At 38.3% G+C, this 22,674-nt stretch overlaps 1 protein-coding gene across 5 annotated transcripts in view; it reads left to right on the top strand.

The window, feature by feature from the left end:
• TSGA10 (testis specific, 10) overlaps positions 1 to 22,674 on the top strand; it is a 93,602-nt gene that overhangs the window by 10,866 nt on the left and 60,062 nt on the right. For 3 of the 5 annotated variants that reach the window (XM_010829621.1, XM_010829622.1, XM_010829620.1), the window contains exons 2-3: positions 4,541 to 4,669; positions 15,944 to 16,159. In XM_010829621.1, coding sequence (XP_010827923.1) covers positions 4,541 to 4,669; positions 15,944 to 16,159 — 345 coding nt within the window. Of the gene's footprint in view, positions 1 to 4,540; positions 4,670 to 15,943; positions 16,160 to 22,674 lie in introns of those variants that run through there. The other 2 variants (XM_010829624.1, XM_010829623.1) reach the window with 2 other exon arrangements.

Below are 22,674 nucleotides of genomic sequence, written 5' to 3'. Positions count from 1 at the left end.
TTAAAAAGCAGAGATATTACTTTGCCAACAAAGGTCTGTCTAGTCAAGGCTATGGTTTTTCTAGTCGTCATGTATGGATGTGAGTTAGACTATAATGAAAGCTGAGCACTGAAAAATTGATGCTTTTGAACTGTGGTGTTGGAGAAGACTCTTGAGAGTCCTTGGACTGCAAGGAGATCCAACCAGTACATCCTCAAGCAAATCAGTCCTGAATATTCATGGAAGGACTGATGTTGAAGCTGAAACTCCAGTACTTTGGCCACTTGATATGAAGAACTGAATCACTAGAAAAGACCCTGATACTGGGAAAGATTGATGGCGTGAGGAGAAGGGAACAGCAGAGAATGAGATGTTTGGATGGCATCACCAACTCAATGAGCATGAGTCTGAGTAAACTTCGGTAGTTGGTGATGGACAGGGAGGCCTGGCGTGCTGCAGTCTATGGGGTCGCAAAGAATCGGACACGAATTAGCAACTGAACTAAACGAACTGAAACATACTAATAACTATGTGAGGAAGACCACGGAAAATGCATAGCTACATAAATTGTTGTATTACGAGTATCTTGGATGTCTCAATGAAGAGGTGATCACTGTTTGACAGAGAAGACAGAGAAAGCCTCCTGGTGAATTTGGAATTCAAGCCTTAGAATGCCGGGAGCCACCGCAGGAGATCCCACCCATGACAAGGTCATGAGGAAGAGACTTGACAGGCAAGGCGGATCAGGACCCTGGACCTGCTCGAGCATCTACCCCGAAACCAAAATCTGTCTGTCTACTGTTTACTATATTATGTTTTTCACCAACTCTTCTGACATTAGCAGGGGGCTATCCCTGACCACCTTTCTCTGAAGAAAATCAACTTAGGGCTCTAATTAATAAGTCTCCTGGACATGAAAGGAGTATTTCAATTCAAATCCCTCTGATTAGCATTCTAGCTTGCTTGACAGGTTTATCCATACTCTTAACACTAACGCACATGAATATTCACAACTTCCCAACCATGAAAGGCATGGGAAGCCTGAACATTCTAAAAGTCCTAATGGGCATAGAGCCCTTTAAGGGGTGAAAAATTATTAGAATAGTACTGGTAAAGGGCTTCATTATTGGGCCAATGCTTGCTGCCAAGTTCCTGTATCTCTTGTCCATTGTGCACCTGCGAGTGCGTTAGTTAATGTAGTTGAAATGTAAGAAAAACAAGTAGTAGCCTTGGTATTAACCACATCAGACCTTTGAGCTAATAAGTTCTTTCTTTGTTGTGACCCACTGCACCTTTGCTCCGTGAGAATGTAACTGTTTAGTACTTTCTGAGGCTGACACAGATTAGAAATATAAAGAAAAAACAAGGGAAAACAAGTTTTCTGGTTGATCAACCTTTATCAAAAAAGGGTCATAAAATGTCAACAGGCCTCCAGACCAGAAGATAATGTACATAGCAAAAACCCCTTGTTTATGGAAAGGCATACAGAAAAAAATCCTGGTTTCGATAAGGGCAAAACTGCTGGAGTGTTTGGGCTGACTCTGCATGACCTTGCATCTTTCATTTCCCTCTATGTACAAGTCAGGGTATAAAAGCTCCTTTTGAAAATAAAGTTACGGGCCTCGCTCACCAAAGCTTGGCCTCCCCGTGTCATTCATTCGCCGATGCCGTCCATCCTGAGGGTACCCTTGGATCCTGCTGGGGCTGGACCCAGCATTAGAAGTTTCTTTTACTTTGGTGGAGAAAAGGGTGAGGGCAGGGCTCATGAGCAGAAGATAATATGGGGGCATCCCTGACGGTCCTGTGGCTAAGACTTCATGCTTTTAATGCAGAGGACCCAGATTCGATCCCTGGTCAGGGAATTAAATCTCACTTAGTGCGACTAAGAGTTCTTATGCCACTCTTTTTTTTTTTTTCAGTATTTATTGGAGTATAGTTGCTTTACAGTGTTCTGTTAGTTTCTGATGTACAGCAATGTGAATCAGCCAAATGTATATATATATCCCCTCTTTGTCACTGAATAGAGTTCCCTGTGCTATAGAGTAGGTATACAGTAGGTTCCTATACAGCAGGTTCTCATTAGTTATCTATCTTATTCATGGGATCAATAGTGTATGTATGGTTTACTTGCTAAGTCATGTCCCACTCTCATGACCCCATGGACTGTAGCCTGCCAGACTCCTCTGTTCGTAGGATTTTCCAGGCAAGAATACTGGAGTGGGTTGCCACACTGCAGGCAGATTCTTTACTGACTGAGCTAGCAGGAAACCCCAGTGTATATATGTCAGTCCCAATCTCCCAATTCATTCCACCCCTCATTTACCCCTTTGCTGTCTATATGTTTGTTCTCTACGCCTGTGTCTCTGTTTCTGCTTTACAAATAGGTTCATCTGTATGAGAAGCTTTTTCTTTTTCATGTTTTATTTATTTTTATTTTTCAGTTGTGCAACTTGTGGGCTTGCAGAATCTTAGTTCCCTGGCCAGGGATTGAATCTGAGCCCCTTGGTTGGAAATAAGCACTCGTAACCACTGGATCACCAGAAAATTCCCGCTGAGCAGTTTCTTGAAATGCAATATTTCAGATCGACTGTGAATTAAAAAAAAAAAATCTGCATTTTAACAAGATTCCCAAATTATTCACGTTTACTAAAATTTGAAAAGTAGTGAGGAGTCATTTGATTGTTATGCTGAGTTGCATGTTTATAACTAAGGATATGTTTTCAACAGAAACTATGTAAGAAATGGTGGTTAGGATTTCAGCCTAACCCATACAGGCCTGAAACGATTCATAATTAGAAACGCTGTGTGGAGTCTAATGCTTACGTTCTAGGACAGGCAGGAACTGCTGGACTGGAGAACAGAAAAAGCAGATTCGTGTCTTGGTTAGAGAAAGGGAAAAAGCAAAATAAACATATCAGACTGCTATGGGCTGGTTTGCACAGGGTGTGACACAAGTTCAGTGACTGGGGATACTGATCCTGTAATTTCCCAAGAACTAGGTTCTGGAGCGCAGCATCTGTGTTGCTTTGCTTGTAGCAAATTCTGTCTTAACATAATGGCAGCCTTGATTGAGAGAACAGATTATTTCCATAAATTATTCAGGTTCTAAGATACATAGTCAAGTGAAAAAAAGCACCTGCAGAGTAGTATGTATAGTATGCATGTGTGCATTCCAAGTCGCTTCAGTGGTGTCTGCCTGACCCTTTATGACCCTATGGACTGTGGCCTGCCAGGCTTCTCTGTCCATGGGATTCTCCAGGCAAGAACACTGGAGTGGGTTGCCATGCCCTCCTCCAGGGAATCTTTCTGACCCAGGGATCGAACCCACATCTCTTATGTCTCCTGTATTGGCAGGCGGATTCTTTACCACTAGTGCCACGTGGGAAATCCCATGTGTAGTATGCTAAAGTGGAAAATCTTTAACACTTGTTGTTTTGCCCATGTGCAAATATGTATGTAGAAAAATTCCTAGAAATGGAATTATTTGTACAGAAGCTGTGTAGATTTGTAATGTTGCTAGATTTTACCCAGTTGTTTCCATAAATATCGTATCTATTTACACTGCTACTAGTGATATTTAAGAATGTTTAGTTATATAACCAACTTTATGATCTTTGCCAATGCGATGGTTAAAAAATGGTATTTCAGTGTTGTTTTAATTTGTATCCCTCTAAATGGTGAGATTAAATATCTTGAAATGTATTTAAAAGTCATTTCTGTGAAATATCCTGGTGCATGGGTGCATGCTCAGTCGTGTCCAACTCTTTGTGACCCCATGAACTGTAGCCTGCCAGGCTCCTCTGTCCATGGGATTTCCCAGGTAAGAATACTGGAGTGGGATGCCATTTCCTCCTCCAGGGGATCTTCCCGACACAGGGATTGAACCAGGGTCTCCTGCAATGCTGGTGGATTCTTCACCACTGAGCCACCTGGGAAGCCCCTTATTCTTGGCCAGTTTTATATTACAGTATTTCTTTTCCTTTTTTTATTTATAGGAATTATTTACATATTAGAGAAGTTAGCCCTTTGTGATATGGGTAGCAAATCTTTTTGTTAATACACAAAAACAGCAATGAACAGGTAGCTAGTGGCTGCTGTATTGAATATCATAGGCCTCGAAGTTGACCATTGCTGCTGACCCTAAGGAAATGGCAACCCACTCCAGTGTTCTTGCCTGGAGAATCCCAGGGACAGGGGAGCCTGGTGGGCTGCCGTCTATGGGGTTGCACAGAGTCGGACACAACCTATGGGGTTGCATAGAGTTGGACATGACTGATGTGACTTAGCAGCAGCAGCCTGTTTCCTTATATACAGTGGGGTATGTGTTTTTTAAAAATTGTGTTCAAGATTGTAGTTCCATATATAGAAAACACATGGAAAAAGTTTTGTAATGTAGTTTTAAGAAACTAAAACTTGATGAAGTCCTTTTACCTGGTGGAACAAGGTTAAAAACATTTTTTTAATTGCATGTTACTAATTTTCAAAATTTTAATTGTTATGGGAAATCACATGGCTGTTTTAAACCTAAATGTCTCTGTATTATTCTCATTCTTTCCACCAGGTTACCACCAAAGAACATGATTTTGGTCTAGGGGCTCCAGTTTCTGAAGCTGAAAAATACCAGAATATTCTCCAGCTAGAGCAAGAAGTGAGAAATCAAGATAAATTCATCTCTACACTGAAATTACAGGTTACACTTAGTTTCTGTGCATATGTCCCTAAGTTAATTTAGGGTGGGGGCCTATATTAAAATAAGATAGAGAATAAATTCTCATTCAGTACTCATTTAAATTGTATGGGTCTAAAATCATTCCATTTTTATCTTAACCATCTTGAAAACACACAGGTTCAGAGTGAGTACAGACTGTGTGCCAGGTATTGGATCAGATGCTTTTAAGTACATAAACTTACTTCGTCATCCTGACCTTGTAAGACTGTGGTGTCACTTCCATTTTACAGATGTGGAAGCTAAAGTTCCGAGAGTTTAAAGAATTATTATATTTGACTAATGAGTGACAGAGCTAGGATTTTCCTGAACTCCCAGTTTAGCTGGAATTTGATTCCAGTTCTGTGAACTCCCAAGTTCAGTCCTGTTTCTGGTCTCCTGGTGTCTGACCTGTGGAATAGCTATTAATGAAGTGAAAAGTGTTAGTCACTTAGTCGTGGCCGATTCTTTGCAACCCCATGGACTGTGGCCCACCAGGCCCCTCTGTATATGGAATTCTCCAGACAAGAAACTGGAGGGGGTTGCCATTGCCTTCTCCAAGGGATCTTCCTGACCCAGAGATTGAACCTGGGTCTCCTGCATTGCAGATAGATTCCTTACCATTTTTCCTAGCCAACAAGGCTGTTAAAAGAAACTTCCTCTTCTAGGAAAATGGAGTAGACTTGCTTTTCCTTACTCTTTCCACTAAGTACAGCTGAAACCCTGAATATTAGGTGTGAAGCAAACCTAAAAACACTTTGACAGGTGAGCAGAAGGAAGAGTTGCTAGGCATCTCAGTGCCCAGTGACTGTTAGGACGTGGTAGGAAGTTTCTGGTTTTTCTTTGTGCTCCAGGTATCCCAGGCAGAGTACTGGAAAAACTGGCAACCAGAAATAAGGGATGCAGATTAAAAAAGGTGTCAGAAAAGCCATGCCTCCTAGCCAAAGGACTAGGAAATGGGCAATCTAGCAAGGCAGATTACTCTTAGATAAGAACTGCCCACTCTTAGCAAATACCAAGGAGAAATCTAGCCCCATAAAAGCCTAGACATCCACCCTTGTCACACTATAACAAGGAGCCCACCTTGCCCCACCCTCTGCCACCCTGCCCCAGAAGGCCCCCATCCCACCACTGTTGTATCAAAGAAGGCTGAGTGGAGAACTAAGACTTTAGCGTCCATCAGGCAGTAAGGAAGTCCCCAACCCCACATTGTCAGCAGAGACCATGTGGGGAGCCAGGAAATCCACTGCCACCTGGTAGTAAGAGAAGCTTCCTTTTTCTGTTTGCTGGGGTGATACCAGAGGTGACCTAATGCAGAGTCAGAACCTTTACCACCCTACAGCAGGAACAAGTCTACCCACCCACAGTGGCTGTGGGGAGCAGTAATAAGATGCCTCTCTTCCTGCTCGCTCTGGTGGTATCAGCCGAGGATGAATTCTCATCCCTGCCTAGCAGTCACAAGAAGCCCCACGTTTCCTGGGTGTTACCCGAGGCCTTATGGAGAGATTGGACTTCCGCTCCTGTCCACAGTAACAAGCCAGTGTCCCTCTTTTCCTGCTGGAGCAGTGTCACAGGAACCCTCCCAAAAGACATGAGTCGGTGTCTTAGACTACCAGACCTCAATAAAAGATAAAATCACTCCTCATCCCCCAAATCAGGATGCTGTCAACCTCTGTGAGAAAAGAGGTGTCTCTAACCCTAACCCTAACCCTAATTGGTGTCCTCACCAATGCAGAGATGAATCAGATAACAGTTATCTGACAAAGATTTTAAATTAGCCCTCAAATAAATGCTTTAACAGGCAATTTTGAGCGTGCTTGAAACAAACAGAAAATATCATCAAAGAAACAAAAGATATAAAGTATTAATAAAGTATTAAGTATTATTCCAGTGGAATTTTGGCAGCAAATAAGATGTTCTTCAATAGATGAATAGATAAACTGTGGTACACAATAGAATATTATTCATTGATAAAGAGAAATGAGCCATCAAGCCATAAAAGACATGAAAGAACCTTGAAAGGATATTGCGAGGTGTTAAAGCCCATCTGAAAAGATTACGTACTCTGTGACTCCAACTTCAGGACCATCTGGGAAAGACAAAGCAAAGACATTAGAAGATCACTGGTTGTCAGGGGTTTGGAGGGAGGGGTGAATGGAGCACAGTGGGTATTTAGGGCAGTATATATTCTGTATAATACAGTAACACTAGCTACATGTCACTATACATTTGTAAAAACCCACAGAATCTACAACCCAAGGAGTGGACCCTAACTGAAGTGGACTTCAGTTAATAATAATTTATAATGTTGGTTCATCAGTTGTAACCAACGTACCACACTAAAACAAGATGTAAATAAGGGGAAATCGGGGTGAGTGGGAGAGGGGAGAAGGGTGTGTGGAAACTCTGTACTTACTGGTCAGTTTTTCTGTAAACCTAAAACTGCTCTAAAAAAGTAAGGTCTGTTAAAGAAAAAAACACATGGGAGAAAAGATTTCCAAATTATGTATCTGATAAGGAGTTAATATCCAGAGTATATAAAGAACTCCTACAACTCAGCAACAAGAAAACCCAAAACAACTCAGTTCAAAAATGGGCAAAAGACTTGAGTAGGTATTTCTCCAGAGAAGAGATACAAATGGCCATAAGCATATGAAAAGATGATCAGCATCACAGTCTTTAAGGAAATGCAAATCAAAACCACTATGAGATATCACTTCACACCAATTAGGACCACTAGTTATCATCAAAAAGCAAAAAATAACACATATTGATGAGGATGTGGAGAATCTGGAGTTATTTATGCATTGCTAATGTAAAATTGTTTAACAAAAAAGTTTGATAATTCCTCAAAAAATTAAGTATAGGATTACCATGTGATCTAGCTATTCCACTCCCAGGAATATCCTCAAACGATTAAAAGCAGGGACTTAAACAGATACTTCTATTCCAAAGTTCATGATAGCCAAAATGCAGAAAAAACCCGGATGTCCATCGACGGATGAATGCATAAACAAAGTGAGGTATATACAAGCAACGGAACTTTATTCAGCCTTAATTCAGATGGGAGACAACAAGATGGATGAGCCCTGAAAACGGCGTGCTAACTGAATTAAGGTACAGGGCAAATATTGTATGATTCCACTTACAAGAGTTAGATTCATAGGTGATTATTTAATGGGTACAGTTTCTGTTTATGATGATGAAAAAGTCCTGGGAATTAGATATGGGACGGTTGTACTATGTTGTGAATGTACTCAATGCTACAGAATTTTACACTTAAAAATGGTTAGAGTGGTAAATTTTGGGATGTTCTATAACTGAAATTAAAAACTCAACAAACAAACATGGAGAAGAGAAGAATGAATCACTGAACATGAGAGTAGAAACAGAGAAATTACCTAATGTGAACAATAGACAGAAAATAGATTGAAAAGAATGTGAACAAAACCTCTGGAACAGGTGGGCCTATAAGAAATGCTCTGCATTTGGATGGCTGGAGTCCCAGAAAGAGAGGTAAGAGAAGGTAGGGCTGAAAAAATATTTGAAGAAATAATGGCTAAATATTCCCCAAATTTGAAAGTGAGTGAAAACCTACTAGGGGTCTCCCAAAGAAATCTACCCTGAGACACTTCATATTCAAACTGAAAAGTAAAGACAAAAAACATCCTGAAAGAAATGAGAGAAATAATTCATAATTTATAGGGGAACACCAATTTAAATGACTGCAAATCCAAAAACATGGATATCAGAAGGAGGAAGTGGCACAACATTTTTTCAAGTGCTGGAAGAAAAGAGCTGTCAACCTAGTACATATTCTGCATTTAGAGAAGTATCTTTCACAAATGAAGGGCGAATTAAGATGTTCCCAGATGAAGAAAACTGAGTTTGTTACCAGCAAAGCTACCCTAAAAGAATAGCTAAAGGAATTTCTCTAATGAAGAAGGAAGTGATAAAAGGTGTAGTCTTGGAAGAAGAAGAGGGAAGGAAGAACAATCCATAGAGCAAAAATATGGGTAGCTCTGATAGAATTTCCTTTTCTACTTTTCTGAATTGTATCTGTCAGATGTCTTTCTCAATGCGTGCAAAGGGAATATTTAAGACAATTATCTTATTAATAGAGGAGGGTAAGGGACATAAAGGGAGGTAATAATTTTCACTTCACTTGAATTAGTAAAATGTAGGCTGTGATGTGTGCTCAGTCACTCAGTTATATCTGATTCTTTGCAGCCCCATGTACTCTAGCCCACCAGGCTCCTCTGTCCATGAGGAATTTTCCAGGCAAGAATACTGGAGTGGGTTGCAATTTCCTACTCCAGGGAGTCTTCCCTACCCAGAGATCGAACTCGTGTCTCTTGCATTGGTAGGTGGATTCTTTACAAATTGTACCACCTGGAAAGCCTGGAGGCTGTGATAGCTTATGAATATAAATGAAACACCTAGAGCAACAACTAAGAATCTCTACAAAGAGATATACTGAAAATTGCTATGTATAAATCAAAATGGAATTCTAAAAAATGTTCAAGTAACTCAGAGGAAAGCAGGTAAAATAAAACAAACAAACAAACAAAAAAAACAAAATAACAAAAAAATCACACTTGAATCTTAGCATAAAAGTAAATACATTAAATATATGTAATCTAAATACACCAATTAAAAGATAGAAATTGTCACAGTAGATAAAAAAGAAACATGACCTAGCTTTATGCTGTCTGTGAGAAATTCACTTCAAATATAATGATATAGCTAGCTTGAAAGGCATTCAGACCCAAATGAAGAAATGGAACTTTCCCTGTTTACAGATGACGTGATCTTCTTGCTGGAAAATCTTGTAAAATCTACAGTGTAGAAACTGGAACTAATAAATGAGTTCAAAAGGTCAGAATACAAGACAAACATATTGTATATTTGTATATTATAATTAAGTTGTGGAAATTTTAAAAAATGCAATACCATTTACAATCACTCAAATAGAAAATGTAATCTTTGGATATAAATCTAGCTAAATAAGTATGCACTTACATTCTGAAAACTATGAAATGTTAATAAGAGAAATCAGAGTAGATCTAAACAAATGTTCAGGGATTGGAAGCCTCAACCTAATAAAGATGTCAGTTCTTTCCAAATTGATACACAGATTTAGTGTGATTCCCATCAAAATCCCAGGAAAAAATAATTTTGAAAAAGAACAAGGTGGAAAGAGTCATTCTCCTTGATTTTAAAACTTAATATATGGCTATAATAATCATGATTGTATGGTATTGCTAGAGTAATAGACACAGATCAATGATACAGAATAGAGAATCCAGAAATAGCCTTACACAAGTACAGCCAGATGATTTTTGGCAGAGGTACAAATACAGTCTAGGAGTAGAAGAAAGGGAGTCTTTTCAACAAAAGTTGTTGGATATCTTTTAGGGAAAAAAAAATTAGCCTAGACCTAAACCTCATACCTTACACAAAAATTAACTCAAAGTGGATCAAATGTAAAAAAAAAAACTATGAAACTTTTAAAAGATAACAGGAAAAAATCTTCAGGATCTTGGACTTGCTGAAGAGTTCTTAGACAAGAGAGTAGAAATATGATTCATAAAAGAAAAAGTTGATGATTTGAATTTTATCAAGATTTAAGCCCTTTGCTCTGCAAGATCAGATCAGATCAGATCAGTCACTCAGTCGTGTCCAACTCTTTGTGACCCCATGAATCACAGCACGCCAGGCCTCCCTGTCCATCACCAACTCCCGGAGTTCACTGAGACGTCCATCGAGTCAGTGATGCCATCCAGCCATCTCATCCTCTGTCGTCCCCTTCTCCTCTTGCCTCCAATCCCTCCCAGTATCAGAGTCTTTTCCAATGAGATAACTCTGCATGAGGTGGCCAAAGTACTGGAGTTTCAGCTTTAGCATCATTCCTTCCAAAGAAATCCCAGGGCTGATCTCCTTCAGAATGGACTGGTTGGATCTCCTTGCAGTCCAAGGGACTCTCAAGAGTCTTCTCCAACACCACAGTTCAAAAGCATCAATTCTTCGGCGTTCAGCCTTCTTCACAGTCCAACTCTCATGACCCAGGAAAAACCATAGCCTTGACTAGACAAACCTTTGTTGGCAAAGTAATGTCTCTGCTTTTGAATATGCTATCTAGGTTGGTCATAACTTTCCTTCCAAGGAGTAAGCGTCTTTTAATTTCATGGCTGCAGTCACCATCTGCAGTGATTTTGGAGCCCAGAAAAATAAAGTCTGACACTGTTTCCACTGTTTCCCCATCTATTTCCCATGAAGTGATGGGACCGGATGCCATGATCTTAGTTTTCTGAATGTTGAGCTTTAAGCCAACTTTTTCACTCTCCACTTTCACTCTCATCAAGAGGCTTTTTAGTTGCTCTGCAGAAGCCCCTGTTAATAGGATGAAAAGATAAGCCACAATCCCTGTTTCTGTCAAAGGACTCATATCGAGAACAAATGTGGAGAACTCTCAAAACTCAACAGGTAAAAAAAAGTAAGCAATCCAAGTAGAAAATGAACAAAGTATATGAAGATATATTTCACAGAAAGAAATATTGTAGACAAACAAAAAGATGTTCATCTTTTCTAACAGGGAAATACAAATTAAGACCATGATGATATAACAATGCATACTGTTGAGAGCAGTTAAAATAAAAAACAGTGACAGTACAAAAAGCTGGCAAAGATGAGGATCACTCATATATTCTTGATGGCAATGGGGAATGGTACAGCCACTTTGGAAATAGTTTAGTTCTTAAAACACTAAACGTACATTACCATACAACTCAGAAACTTTTCTCTTGGGAATTTATTCCAGAGAAATTAAAATTATGTTCACTCAAAAACCTGTATACAGTTGTTCATAGCAGCTTTATTTGTTGTAGTCCCAAACTGGAAACATCTAAAATTTTGCTTAAGTGGTGAATGATTAAACAAACCACGGTAATCCATACTGTGAAATATTATTCAGCAATGACAAAGAACTATTGCTCCACATAGCAATTTAGATATCAAGGGCACTGTTTTGAGTGAAAAAACCAGTGTCAACAGATAACATACTGTGATCTGTATCACATGACTCTGTTTATGTTATGTTGTTGTTGCTAAGTTGTGTCCAACCCCAGGGGTTGCAGTGTGCCAGGCTTCCCTGTTCTTCACTGTTCTGTAGTTTGCTCAGACTCATGTCGATTGAGTCAGTGATGCCATCCAGCCAGCTTATCCTCTGTTGCCCCTCTCCTCCTGCCCTCACTCTTTCCTCGCATCAGGGTCTTTTCCAGCGTGTCGGCTCTTCACATCAGGTGACTGAAGTATTGGAGCTTCAGTTTCAGCATCAATCCTTCCAGTGAATATTCAGGGTTGATTTCCTTTTGGATTGCCTGGATTAATCTCCTTGCAGTCCAAGGGACTGTCAAGAGTCTTCTCCAGCACCGTAGTTCAAAAGCTTCAATTCTTCAGCACTCAGCCTGCTTAATGGTCCAACTCTCACGTCCGTACATGACTACTGGAAAAACCATAGCTTTCACTATATGAAATTTTGCCAGCATTTATTTATGTTATCTACCTATTTATGTTGCATTCTCCAAATGACAAAATTATAGAGATTAATGATTGTTGACATTTAAGGGTGAGGAGGGAATAGCTGTGACTGTAAAGGAGTAAGGGGAGGGTGATCTTTGTGGAGATGGAATAGTTCTGTATCTTACGGAGGTGGTAGTTACAGCAGTTTACACGTGATAAAATGATATAGACCAGTAGACACTGTTTCAATGTCAAATCTCTGGGTTTGATATTGTGCTGTAATTATTTAAGATGTAACTGTTGGAAAAACTGGATTAAAGGCACATGAACCTCTCTACTACCTTTGCAGCTTCCTGTGAACTTTTACTTATTTCAACTTTTTTTTTTAAATAAAACCTTTTGTTTGATTACCTGTTATCTGCCAGCAATTTTACTTGAACTTTTAGATCTTTCTAACTTTCCCTGCAAATTATAGGTATTCTCCCCATTTAATAGATGAGATTTAGGAGGAGGCTTCATTTGTTTTTTTCTGAAATCAGATGCATCTCAGGATCAAGAAAATCTGGTAAATTGCCTGAGGTCAAGTGACTAGTGAAGAACTACAGCAGCTTTAAACCTGGCTGCCTCAGCCCAAAAGCCCATGTCCTTTCTCACGTCCTCCTCTAAGTACTTGTGTCTTGGAATTAAGTAAAAGTAGGGCTTAATGTTGAGGTGAGGGAGTATTTATTTATTTATAATGCTAAATAATAATTTAGCATTATAGGCTAGATATATGATAAATGATACAGAAATGAGAGGTATGTTGATCCAGAAATTAGAAACATGAGCCCTTTAAAGTTACTTAGAATTTAGTGGAAGGGTCAGGGAAGTAAAGACATGATTATAATACATCTTATAAAAATACTAAGATAAAACTATATAAGAAGCTTTTTATATAAAGAAGAGGTTACAGATTTCTCCTCTCCAGAGGAGAGAAACCTGTAACCTCTCCTGGGGCAGTGGAAGGTTAGCAAACAGGTTTAGCATGTTCTTGTTGCTCAGAGACATGCCACCATAGAAACTGTGAACAGAGACAAAAAGACAGACAAATTGAAGTTTGTTTGATTATCCCACATCCTATAGTTTAAGAAAAATACTAGTAATGAAAGTAGGTAATGAGAGTAGGGGAAAGGAAAGAAACTTAGTGTAATCATGGATGAGAAGAGCCAACAGGATATATCATTGCATGGTTTCTGTACTAGTTACTAAAGGTGAGCTGCAGGTTGTTTTATAGTTCCTAGAGGCAAAAGCAACAACGAAATTGTAGTTAAATAATTTATGGTCCAAAGGATAAAAACAAACCAGGTATACAAAGAGGTACATTTTTTCCTGAAACTGGAGACCTGAGCAAAGCTCTCCCTGAGGGTTCTGTCTTTTTTTAATTTATTGAAGTATAGTTGATTTATAATGTGTTAGCTTCTGATGTGTACAGCAAAATGATTCAGTTATATGTATATTATTTTTCATTTTCTTTTCCATTATGGTCTATTACAGAATATTGAATATAATTCCCTGGGCTATACAGTAGGGCTTTATTATTTATCCATTCTATATCCCTGAGGATTCTTACAAAGAGGGTTCTGTAACATAGTATATAGCACTTTTCAATAAATTCCCTAATAGAGGTTTTAAAATCAGTTTAGCAAGATTGTTTCTTTTTTTTTTAATTAATTTTTATTGGAATATAGTTGCTTTACAATGTTGTGTTAATTTCTACTATACAGCAAAATGAATCAGCCATCCATGTACATGTATCTCCTCCCTTTTGGGCTTCCTTCCAGGTCACCACAGTGCATTAAGTAGAGTCTGTGTGAGACTGTTTCTTACAGCCTGTCTAGAAGTTAGGTATATATTGAAGAGGTGGAAAGGGTTTTACAGGCAGTAGGCCTTGAATCACAAATGAAATTTGTTCGTCTCATTCTCAGTGTAATGAAGCACCATACCTCTACTGCTAAGTCACTTCAGTCATGTCCGACTCTGTGTGACCCCATAGACGGTAGCCTACCAGGCTCCCCCGTCCCTGGGATTCTCCAGGCAACAACACTGGAGTGGGTTGCCATTTCCTTCTCCAATGCATGAAAGTGAAAAGTGAAAGGGAAGTTGCTCAGTCGTATCCAACCCTCTGCGACCCCATGGACTGCAGCCTTCCAGGCTCCTCCATCCATGGGATTTTCCAGGCAAGAGTACTGGAGTGGGGTGCCATTGCCTTCTCCAGGAATTACCTCAAATTTGCATTTTCAAAGAATTTTTAGCTGTAGTTGGGAGAAGACCAAAAAAGAAGAGAGTAGGAAGTATTGCTGCATTCAGCCGGGTTGGGATAAAAACTCAACTAAACAAATAAGTGCATTTATAGTTACCTTTTTGCTTAAAAAAAAAAAAAAAAGTTTCTTCACATTTTTTCTCATTTCCTGGGTTTGACAACTTAAATTCTTTACATGTAAATCTCACAGGTTAAGGTGCCTTGTTTTACTGTTGTTTAGTTGCTCAGTTGTGTCCGACTCTTTGCAACTCTATGGACTGTTGCCCACCAGGCTCCTCTGTCCCTGGGATTCTCCAGGCAAGAACACTGGAATGGGTTGCCATTTTGTACTATACTTAGTTATATGTAACTTATGACCTTTAGGATACTTCCTTATATATGTGGCAAATATTACAGTTCATATTTTTAAAGAAAACTTTGTTGATTTTGATGGTTTGGAAAGAGCTGTCTCTAGTTATTTGAAAAAAGCATGGTTATAACAACAAAAAAAATAATACTAGAGCTAAGAATAATGTTAGATAAGGGGTTTAGCAATTTTAGATGTTCTTTAGAGACCAAAATTGTTTTTTCTTCTTTTTACATCTTACACCAACACAGTACCTTGGATATAGTAGGTACTCAGTAAATATTTGTTAAATATACAAGGCAGATCTTGTGGAAAAGGACCTTTGTGCCACCACTTTATCTCAGATATTTCTTTTATGGCATTTACATACTGTATATGTGTTTTCTTAAGTAAACAATACATTCTCCTTGAGCAGATACTTAACCTATCTTTGTATCTTTTGAAGTTAACAAAATTCTTAACATATTATCCTTATTCAATGAGTCTAACATATTTTTTTTTCCTTCAAAGGCATTTGGATACCTTCGTGATAGAAAAGGCCCTTTTCTTCATCCATTGATGGTTTGCTAGTGGGCTGGGAAAGGAAGCTGTGGTCCTCCACTTTAGTCAGCAAATACTTGATTGATTTGGTATCAGTATTTAGCTTAGTCAAGTAAGTTACTGATATGTTCAAAAGGATTTTTTTAAAGAGTTAACATATTTTGATAACAATAATTAGAAATTTAATCCTAAAGAATGCCTAATTGGTGATTTTAATGATAATAATATAACAATAATTACTTTAAGACTGGTTCCTTGTCTGCAGATACAAGTATTTGGCAATTTTTCTAAAAAATCAACAGTAAGTTTTTTTGTTTCTAAGCTGAAAATTGTCTTGAGAGTTACAGCTATATAAACTTTAAAATATTTATTTAGTATATATTTTTCAGATAGGTAATATAGTCACATGGTATGAAATTCAGAAAAAAGATACATAGTTAAGTTTCCCTGCCAGGGAAGCAAACCTCCCTTCCTGAATCCAGTCACCTAGTTGTTCTCAGAGGGAAGCTAAGGAAATCTTTTAATGTGATTATTTTCTTTCTCATTACAACAGATTGAAGATCTCAAACAGACAAATCATGGCTTGGAAGAATATGTTAAGAAACTCTTGGATAGTAAGGAGGTGGTAAGCAGTCGAGTAGATGATTTAACCAGCCACAATGAGCACCTTTGTCAAGAATTGATTAAAATTGACCAACTAGCAGAGCAACTAGAAAAAGAAAAAAATTTTGTCGTGGATACGGCTGACAAGGAACTTGAAGAAGCAAAGGTACTGGATTTATCACTAATCAGGTTTTTTTTTAAATTGAGGTATAATGGACACATTACATTATGTTAGTTTCAAGGGTACAACATAATGAATCGATATTTGTATGTATTGCAAAATAATCACCATAACAAGTCTAGTTAACCTCCAACTAGTTACTGATCAGGATTTTAGTTCTATTTAAACATCATGCGATTAATTCAGGCTTCCTTGGTGGCTCAGTGGTGAAGAATCCACCTGCCAATGCAGGAGATGCAGGTTCAATCCCTGGGTTGAGAAGATCCCTGGCAAGACAACCCTCTCCAGTATTCTTGCCTGGAGAATCCCATGGACAGAAGAGCCTGGTGGGCTACAGTCCATGGGGGTCAAAAAAAGAGCTGGACACAACTTAATGATTAAACAACAACAAATTATTAATGCAGTAGGAAAAGTGACATACTCATTTATATCATCTGAAGGTTTTTTAGATTTGACATTGTATTAATTGTCTATTCTAAGGATTAAATTATATTGTATTTCATATTTTATTTTAAAAAATTTGCTCAAAAAAGTTCCTAAGTAATATGTGCTCGTGCTCAGTTGTGTCTGACTCTGCGACCCCGTGGACTGTAGCCCTCCAGGCTCCTCTGTCCATGGGATTTACCAGGCAAGAATACTAGAGTGGGTTGCCATTTCCTCCTTCAGAGGATTTCCCAACCTAGGGATTGAACCTGCAGCTCTTGCATTTCTGCATTGGCAGTTGGATTCTTTACCACTGGTCACCTGGAAAGCCCAAGTAATATGTAGACACAGTAAAAACTTTAAGCAATGGGGATGTTCTATATGTAGAAGAGTTCTCTTTCTCTTTAAGCCTTTTATCTTCTGCAGAGGTATCTGCCAACAAATAGATATGTATATTTCCATTCTTCTTTTTTGTTTTCACACACACACACATGAAATTTATTTCACACTTAAAAAAAAGATGTTTTTTTTTAAACCACAGTTTTAAGTTTCTGTGTGGTCATGTTTGTCAGTCTTGACCGACTTCTGAGTTTTGATCTTTGATGTTTTTGAGTTCCCACTCCCTTTTTAAAACATTTGAATATATTTTACCTTTTTAGAGCAGTTTTAGGTTCAGAGCAAAATGAAGCAGAAGGTAGAGAGATTTCCCATATACTCCTTGCCCCCATATATGCCTACTGTCCCCCATTATCAGCATCCCCCAGCCAAGTGGTATATTTGTCACAGTTGATAATGAATTGACATCATGATCACCCAGAGTCCATGGTTTGCATCAAGTTTCACTCTTGATGTTGTGCAGTCTACAATTTGAACAAAAGTAAAATGACATGTATCTACCATTTTAGTATAAAACAGAGTAATTTCACTGCCCTAAAAATGTTCCTCTGAAAATCTCCACCTAGTTTTGATCCTTGTTTGGGAAGGCCTTCTCACCTCAAAAACAACAAGAATATCTTCTACAGTTTTAAGAGTTTTAATACATATATTTAAAGTTTTAATCCTTCTGGAATTTCTTTTTGTTCTAGTATGAGGTAGGGTTGACTAATCCTTTCTTCAGTCGCTGATTTGAAGTGCCGTTTTAACAGCCACTAAATTCTTATCTGTGCATAGATATGTTTCTGGACTTTTTGGTTTCATTGATTCAGTTGTCATTTTCTATGCCACTACCATAGAAAATATAAAACGAAATAACTGTAGTTTGATGATTTTTTTTTACATAAAAGCATTTGTTTATTTATTTATTATTTTTTAATTTTGACCTTGCTGGGTCTTCGTAGTGGTACATGGGCTTCTCTTATTCTGGAGCATGGGTTCTAGAGCACATGGGGTCAGTAGTTGCAGTGTGTGGGCTTAGTTGCCCTCTGGCATGTGGGATCTTACTTCCCCAAATAGGGATCGAACCTGCATCCTCTGCATTGGCAGGCAGATTTTCAACCCCTGGACCACCAGGGAAGTCCCATGATATTTTGATAAACATTTTATTTCTTGATTAAATTTTGGTACCCCCATGACCTTTAGAAGCTAGGAATTTAAGCAGTATTATAAAATGAAAGTTTCATTTCTCTTTGCTGTCTAATAGGTTATAGGCAAGACACAGAGTATGTCTGAAAGCCAAAAACCAACCTGTTGAATTTTTAAGTGAAAACATGTGATTGATTTTATTAATCACTAAATTAATGAATTATGTCTGTGAGAAGATAGTTTCCCAAAGCTAATTGCTGTTGCATGTTAGTTCTTGAACATCCTTTTAATGTATTCTTGGTAGCATATAATAAAGCACTTAAATGAATAAATGATCAAGCTGTGAACATGTTATTGAAGGCATTATTTATTATAGTAATTTGAAACATAAGAGCTAGTTATGAACACTAGCCTGGTATTTGCTTATCTGCAGTAACCTCACTTACTTAGAATGTGTAAAGGATAAGTAAGTCTGTAGAAGTAAAAAGTCTGAATAATGGAATACTCAAATACATGAAGTTTATTACACGATCTTCTTTAATAGTGTTGCCTGGAGGAGGTCCTTAGAAGAACTACTTGAGAGAGTAGATAAGAATGATTTGATTTGTGTTTAATTTGCAATTTATCTTATAATGGTTGCTGCTGAAGTCTTTGGAGGACATTTAAAAGTAACTTAGGACTTCCCTGGTGGTCCAGTGGTTAATACTCCTAGCTTCCAAGCTGGGAGCATGGGTTTGACCCCTGGTGGGGGAACTAAGTTCTCACATGCCACGTGGCCAAAAATATAAATAAATGTAGCTTAACTATTTTAAACATTCTTAATAAATTCTTTTGTTTGTATTGTTTCTTTTAAAATAATAGTTATCCTTCATTCACAGTTTAATGGTAAATTGAGTTGTCTTAATTATAAAAATTATCAAAAAACACTAAATTGATGTTTAATTATGTCTTTCTTGTTTTCTTCTTCAAATTTAAAATTAACAGCACTCCTTCCCAGACTGTGGGAAGCCTAATTGGCCAAATTCTTCTATAAGGAGAATGCTTAGTTTTGAAGTATTGATTTTAAAGGGTTGTTAGAGTCTGTGTTCTAGAGAGAGACTCCTCTTTCAGAATGAACCTCCTGCTTATCAGAAAGGGAGAATTTCAGGAATGGAAGACATCTAAAATAAAAGATCTTGGATTTACCTAAAACTGAAAATATTAAATTTGTAAATGGAAATTCTGTCCATCTCAGAAGAGAGTGTTTCTAGGAAAGAGATATCCATATATGTATAATGTGGAGAGTCTGGTGTACTTGAGAATTGGAAAGCGATTTGTAGAAGAGGTGGGCTGCAGTTTTAGGGAAGAGATAACATTGTTGATACAGGGAAAGTATTAAAAAGTTAATAGAGAAAGGACAAAATGGAAATAGGTCCTTTGTGTTGGTGAAAGATTCTGAAATGAAAGCACCATCCTCAATAAGCAAATGTTCCATGTAGAACGGGGATTAGAAACAATGCACGACCTGTGCTGGGAGTGTGAACCCAGTGCCTGTTGCCATCACCCAGTCACTGGGTGTGCAGTTTAGGCGTCCAGTCCCTGGGGGAGAGTCTTTGTCTGATTTGTGAGATGAGACTTGAAACGAGAATTTCTAATCTGACAGATGAGAATGTTTGGGTTCCTATACTGTTAAAAGATGGTGCTTTAGGTATGTGGAAGTAGAGTCTGAGCCTAAAGCTACTGTTAGTTTGTCTAGAATTGAGATAGTATTGAATTTATTTACTCAGAAGAGTTTACTGTTAGCTATGTTTTTAAAGTCCACTGAGTAACTTCTTCCATCATTTATTCCATTAAAGTGTTTTGAGGGACTTCCCTGGTGGTCCAGTGGTTAACACTCTACCTTCCAATGCAGGGGTTGCAGGTTCAATCCCTGGTCTGGGAGCTAAGACCCCACATGCCCTGGGGCCAAAAATCCAAAACACGAAACAGAAGCAGTATGTAACAGATTCAGTAAAGGATTTTAAAATGGTCCACATAAAAAAAATCTTAAAAAATAAATAAAAAAATGAAATGTTTTGTTTTTTCATACAATGTATATTTTTAATTAAAAATGAGGCCATTGTTGGATAGCATGAACGATTCAATGGATATGAGTTTGAGCAAACTCCAGGAAATAGTGAAGGACAGGGAAGCCTATTATCTATAGCCATGTAACAAATTGCTGTTGAACTTTAATGACTTCAAACAACAAATATTTACATCTTACAGTTTCCAGTGCAACTTAACTGAGTAGTTCTGGCTCACCATTTCTCATGAAACTGTAATCAAGATGATGGCCGGGCTTCGGTCATGGCTTGACTGGGTACTAGTAGATTTGCTTTTAAGATGACTTATTCAGATGACTCTTGGCTTTTGACAGGAAACTTAGTTCCTTGGGCTTCCCTGGTGGCTCAGTGGTAAAGACTCCATCTGCAATGCAGGAGACTGGGGTTCAATCCCTGGGTCTGAAAGATCCCCTGGAGAAGGGAATGGCAACCCACTCCAGAATTCCTGCCACGGACAGAGGAACCTGGTAGGCTACAGTCCACAGGGTCACAAACAGTCGGACACACCTGAATGACTAACACTTTCACTTTTCACTTAGTTCCTTGCCAGGTGGACCTGTCCCTAGGTTGCTTGATATCTTCTTTGTGGCAGCTGGCTTCCTTCTGCCACAGTGATCCAAAAGAAACAAAAAGGCAGAGTTTCCAGTCTCAAAATTTACATGCTGTCACTCCCACATATCTTGTTCATCAGGAGAGAGTCCCCAAGTATGGACAACACTTAAGGGGAGGGGAATTAAGCTCCATTTTTTGAAAGCAAGAGCATCAGAATTTTGAGACATATTTTAAAGCTACCACGACCATAAGCCTCCTTTTATCTTTTCACCTTGAGTTGTTTGTCATTCATGACTTAATGCAGTGTTTCCCAGAGTTGAACATGAGTTTCTGAAACATGAAGAAACAGAGCTACAATTTTATCATCACTAGTTTTGTCATACAATGTATATTTTTAATTAACATAGGGACATTATTAGACTGGATCTCTGGTAACTCTTGTCATTACTGTTACTTTATATGTGACTCTGTCAAAAACACTTTAGAATCTACCATGTGGAAGACAAAGTATAAAGCCTGTGTATGTGTCTAACCCGCGCCCCCAACCACACACACACTGATTCCCTCTCTCTCCTGCTTCATTTCTCTCTAGCACTTTCCTCCTTCCTCCCTCCCTCTGCTGTAGCCACACTGACCTCCTTACTGTTCCTTGATTTAGCAAACAGTCTTTTCCCTTTTGCTGTAGCTGTATGCTTTGTCTGGAATATTTTTCTTCGATTTTTCAATGGTTGACTCCCTCAGTGTGGACTTCCCTGATCACCCCATTTTAAATTCTGTTCTCTGTAAACACTCCCAATATCCTTAAGAATATTGCTCCTTTTTTCTAATGTACTGTGTAATTAATTTTTTAGGTTTATTTTTTGTCATCTACCAACTAGACTATAAGGTGTCCAAAGGCAAGGATCTTTGTCTATTTCATTCCCTTTTTAAAAATCTAAAGTATAGAGTAGGTGTGAGTGCTCATTAAATTTTTTATTGAATGACATAATCACTATCTGATATATACTTTACCTATTATCTTTTATTTATCTCTTTTCAACTAGAATGTTAGCTCCATGAGGGTAGAGGTTCCTGTTTTATTCCGTGCTATAACCAGCATATGAGACAATCAGACACACAGTAAGATCCTCATTAAACAGTTGTCAAGTAAATGAAGGCAGTAGCATCTTTTTATTTGGGCCAGTTATAAAAATTTTTTTCAGAGTGGAATAAGCATTAAATTTTTTATCTTGATAAAAGTAACACATTTTTTTTAAAATAGAAGAGTATAATGAAGAAAATAATATGTACCATAATCACACCTTGCTATACCTAGATGTAATCTATCTTCCTCAGTTTACATACTGTTGATTATATTCCATCTGTATTTGGGATATATATGTATACATTCATTTTTTACCAGAATGTGTCATACTGGATAAAATTTTTGGCAGTGTGTGTTTTTATACTTAATTTTTATGGACACCTTTACACATGCTATGGTTTTTCCAGTGGTCATGTATGGATGTAAGAGTTGGACTGTGAGGAAAGCTGAGCGCCGAAGAATTCATGCTTTTGAACTGTGGTGTTGGAGAAGACTCTTGAGAGTCCCTTGAACTGCAAGGAGGTCCAACCAGTCCATCCTAAAGCAGATCAGTCCTGGGTATTCATTGGAAGGACTGATGCTGAAGCTGAAACTCAAATACTTTGGCCACCTCATGCAAAGAGTTGACTCATTGGAAAAAACCTTGATGCTGGGAGGGACTGGGGGCAGGAAGAGAAGGGGACGACAGAGGCTGAGATGGCTGGATGGCATCACCGACTCGATGGACATGAGTTTGAGTAAACTTGGGGAGTTGGTGATGGACAGGGAGGCCTGGCGTGCTGCGATTCATGGGGTCGCAAAGAGTCGGACACGACTGAGCAACTGAACTGAACTGA

Source organism: Bison bison, unplaced genomic scaffold, assembly GCF_000754665.1.
Source record: "Bison bison bison isolate TAMUID 2011002044 unplaced genomic scaffold, Bison_UMD1.0 scf7180017864508, whole genome shotgun sequence".
Classification (NCBI taxonomy): Eukaryota; Metazoa; Chordata; class Mammalia; order Artiodactyla; family Bovidae; genus Bison; species Bison bison.
The sequence above is the reverse complement of the archived record's forward strand: the minus strand, read 5'-3'. Positions and strand labels throughout refer to the sequence as shown.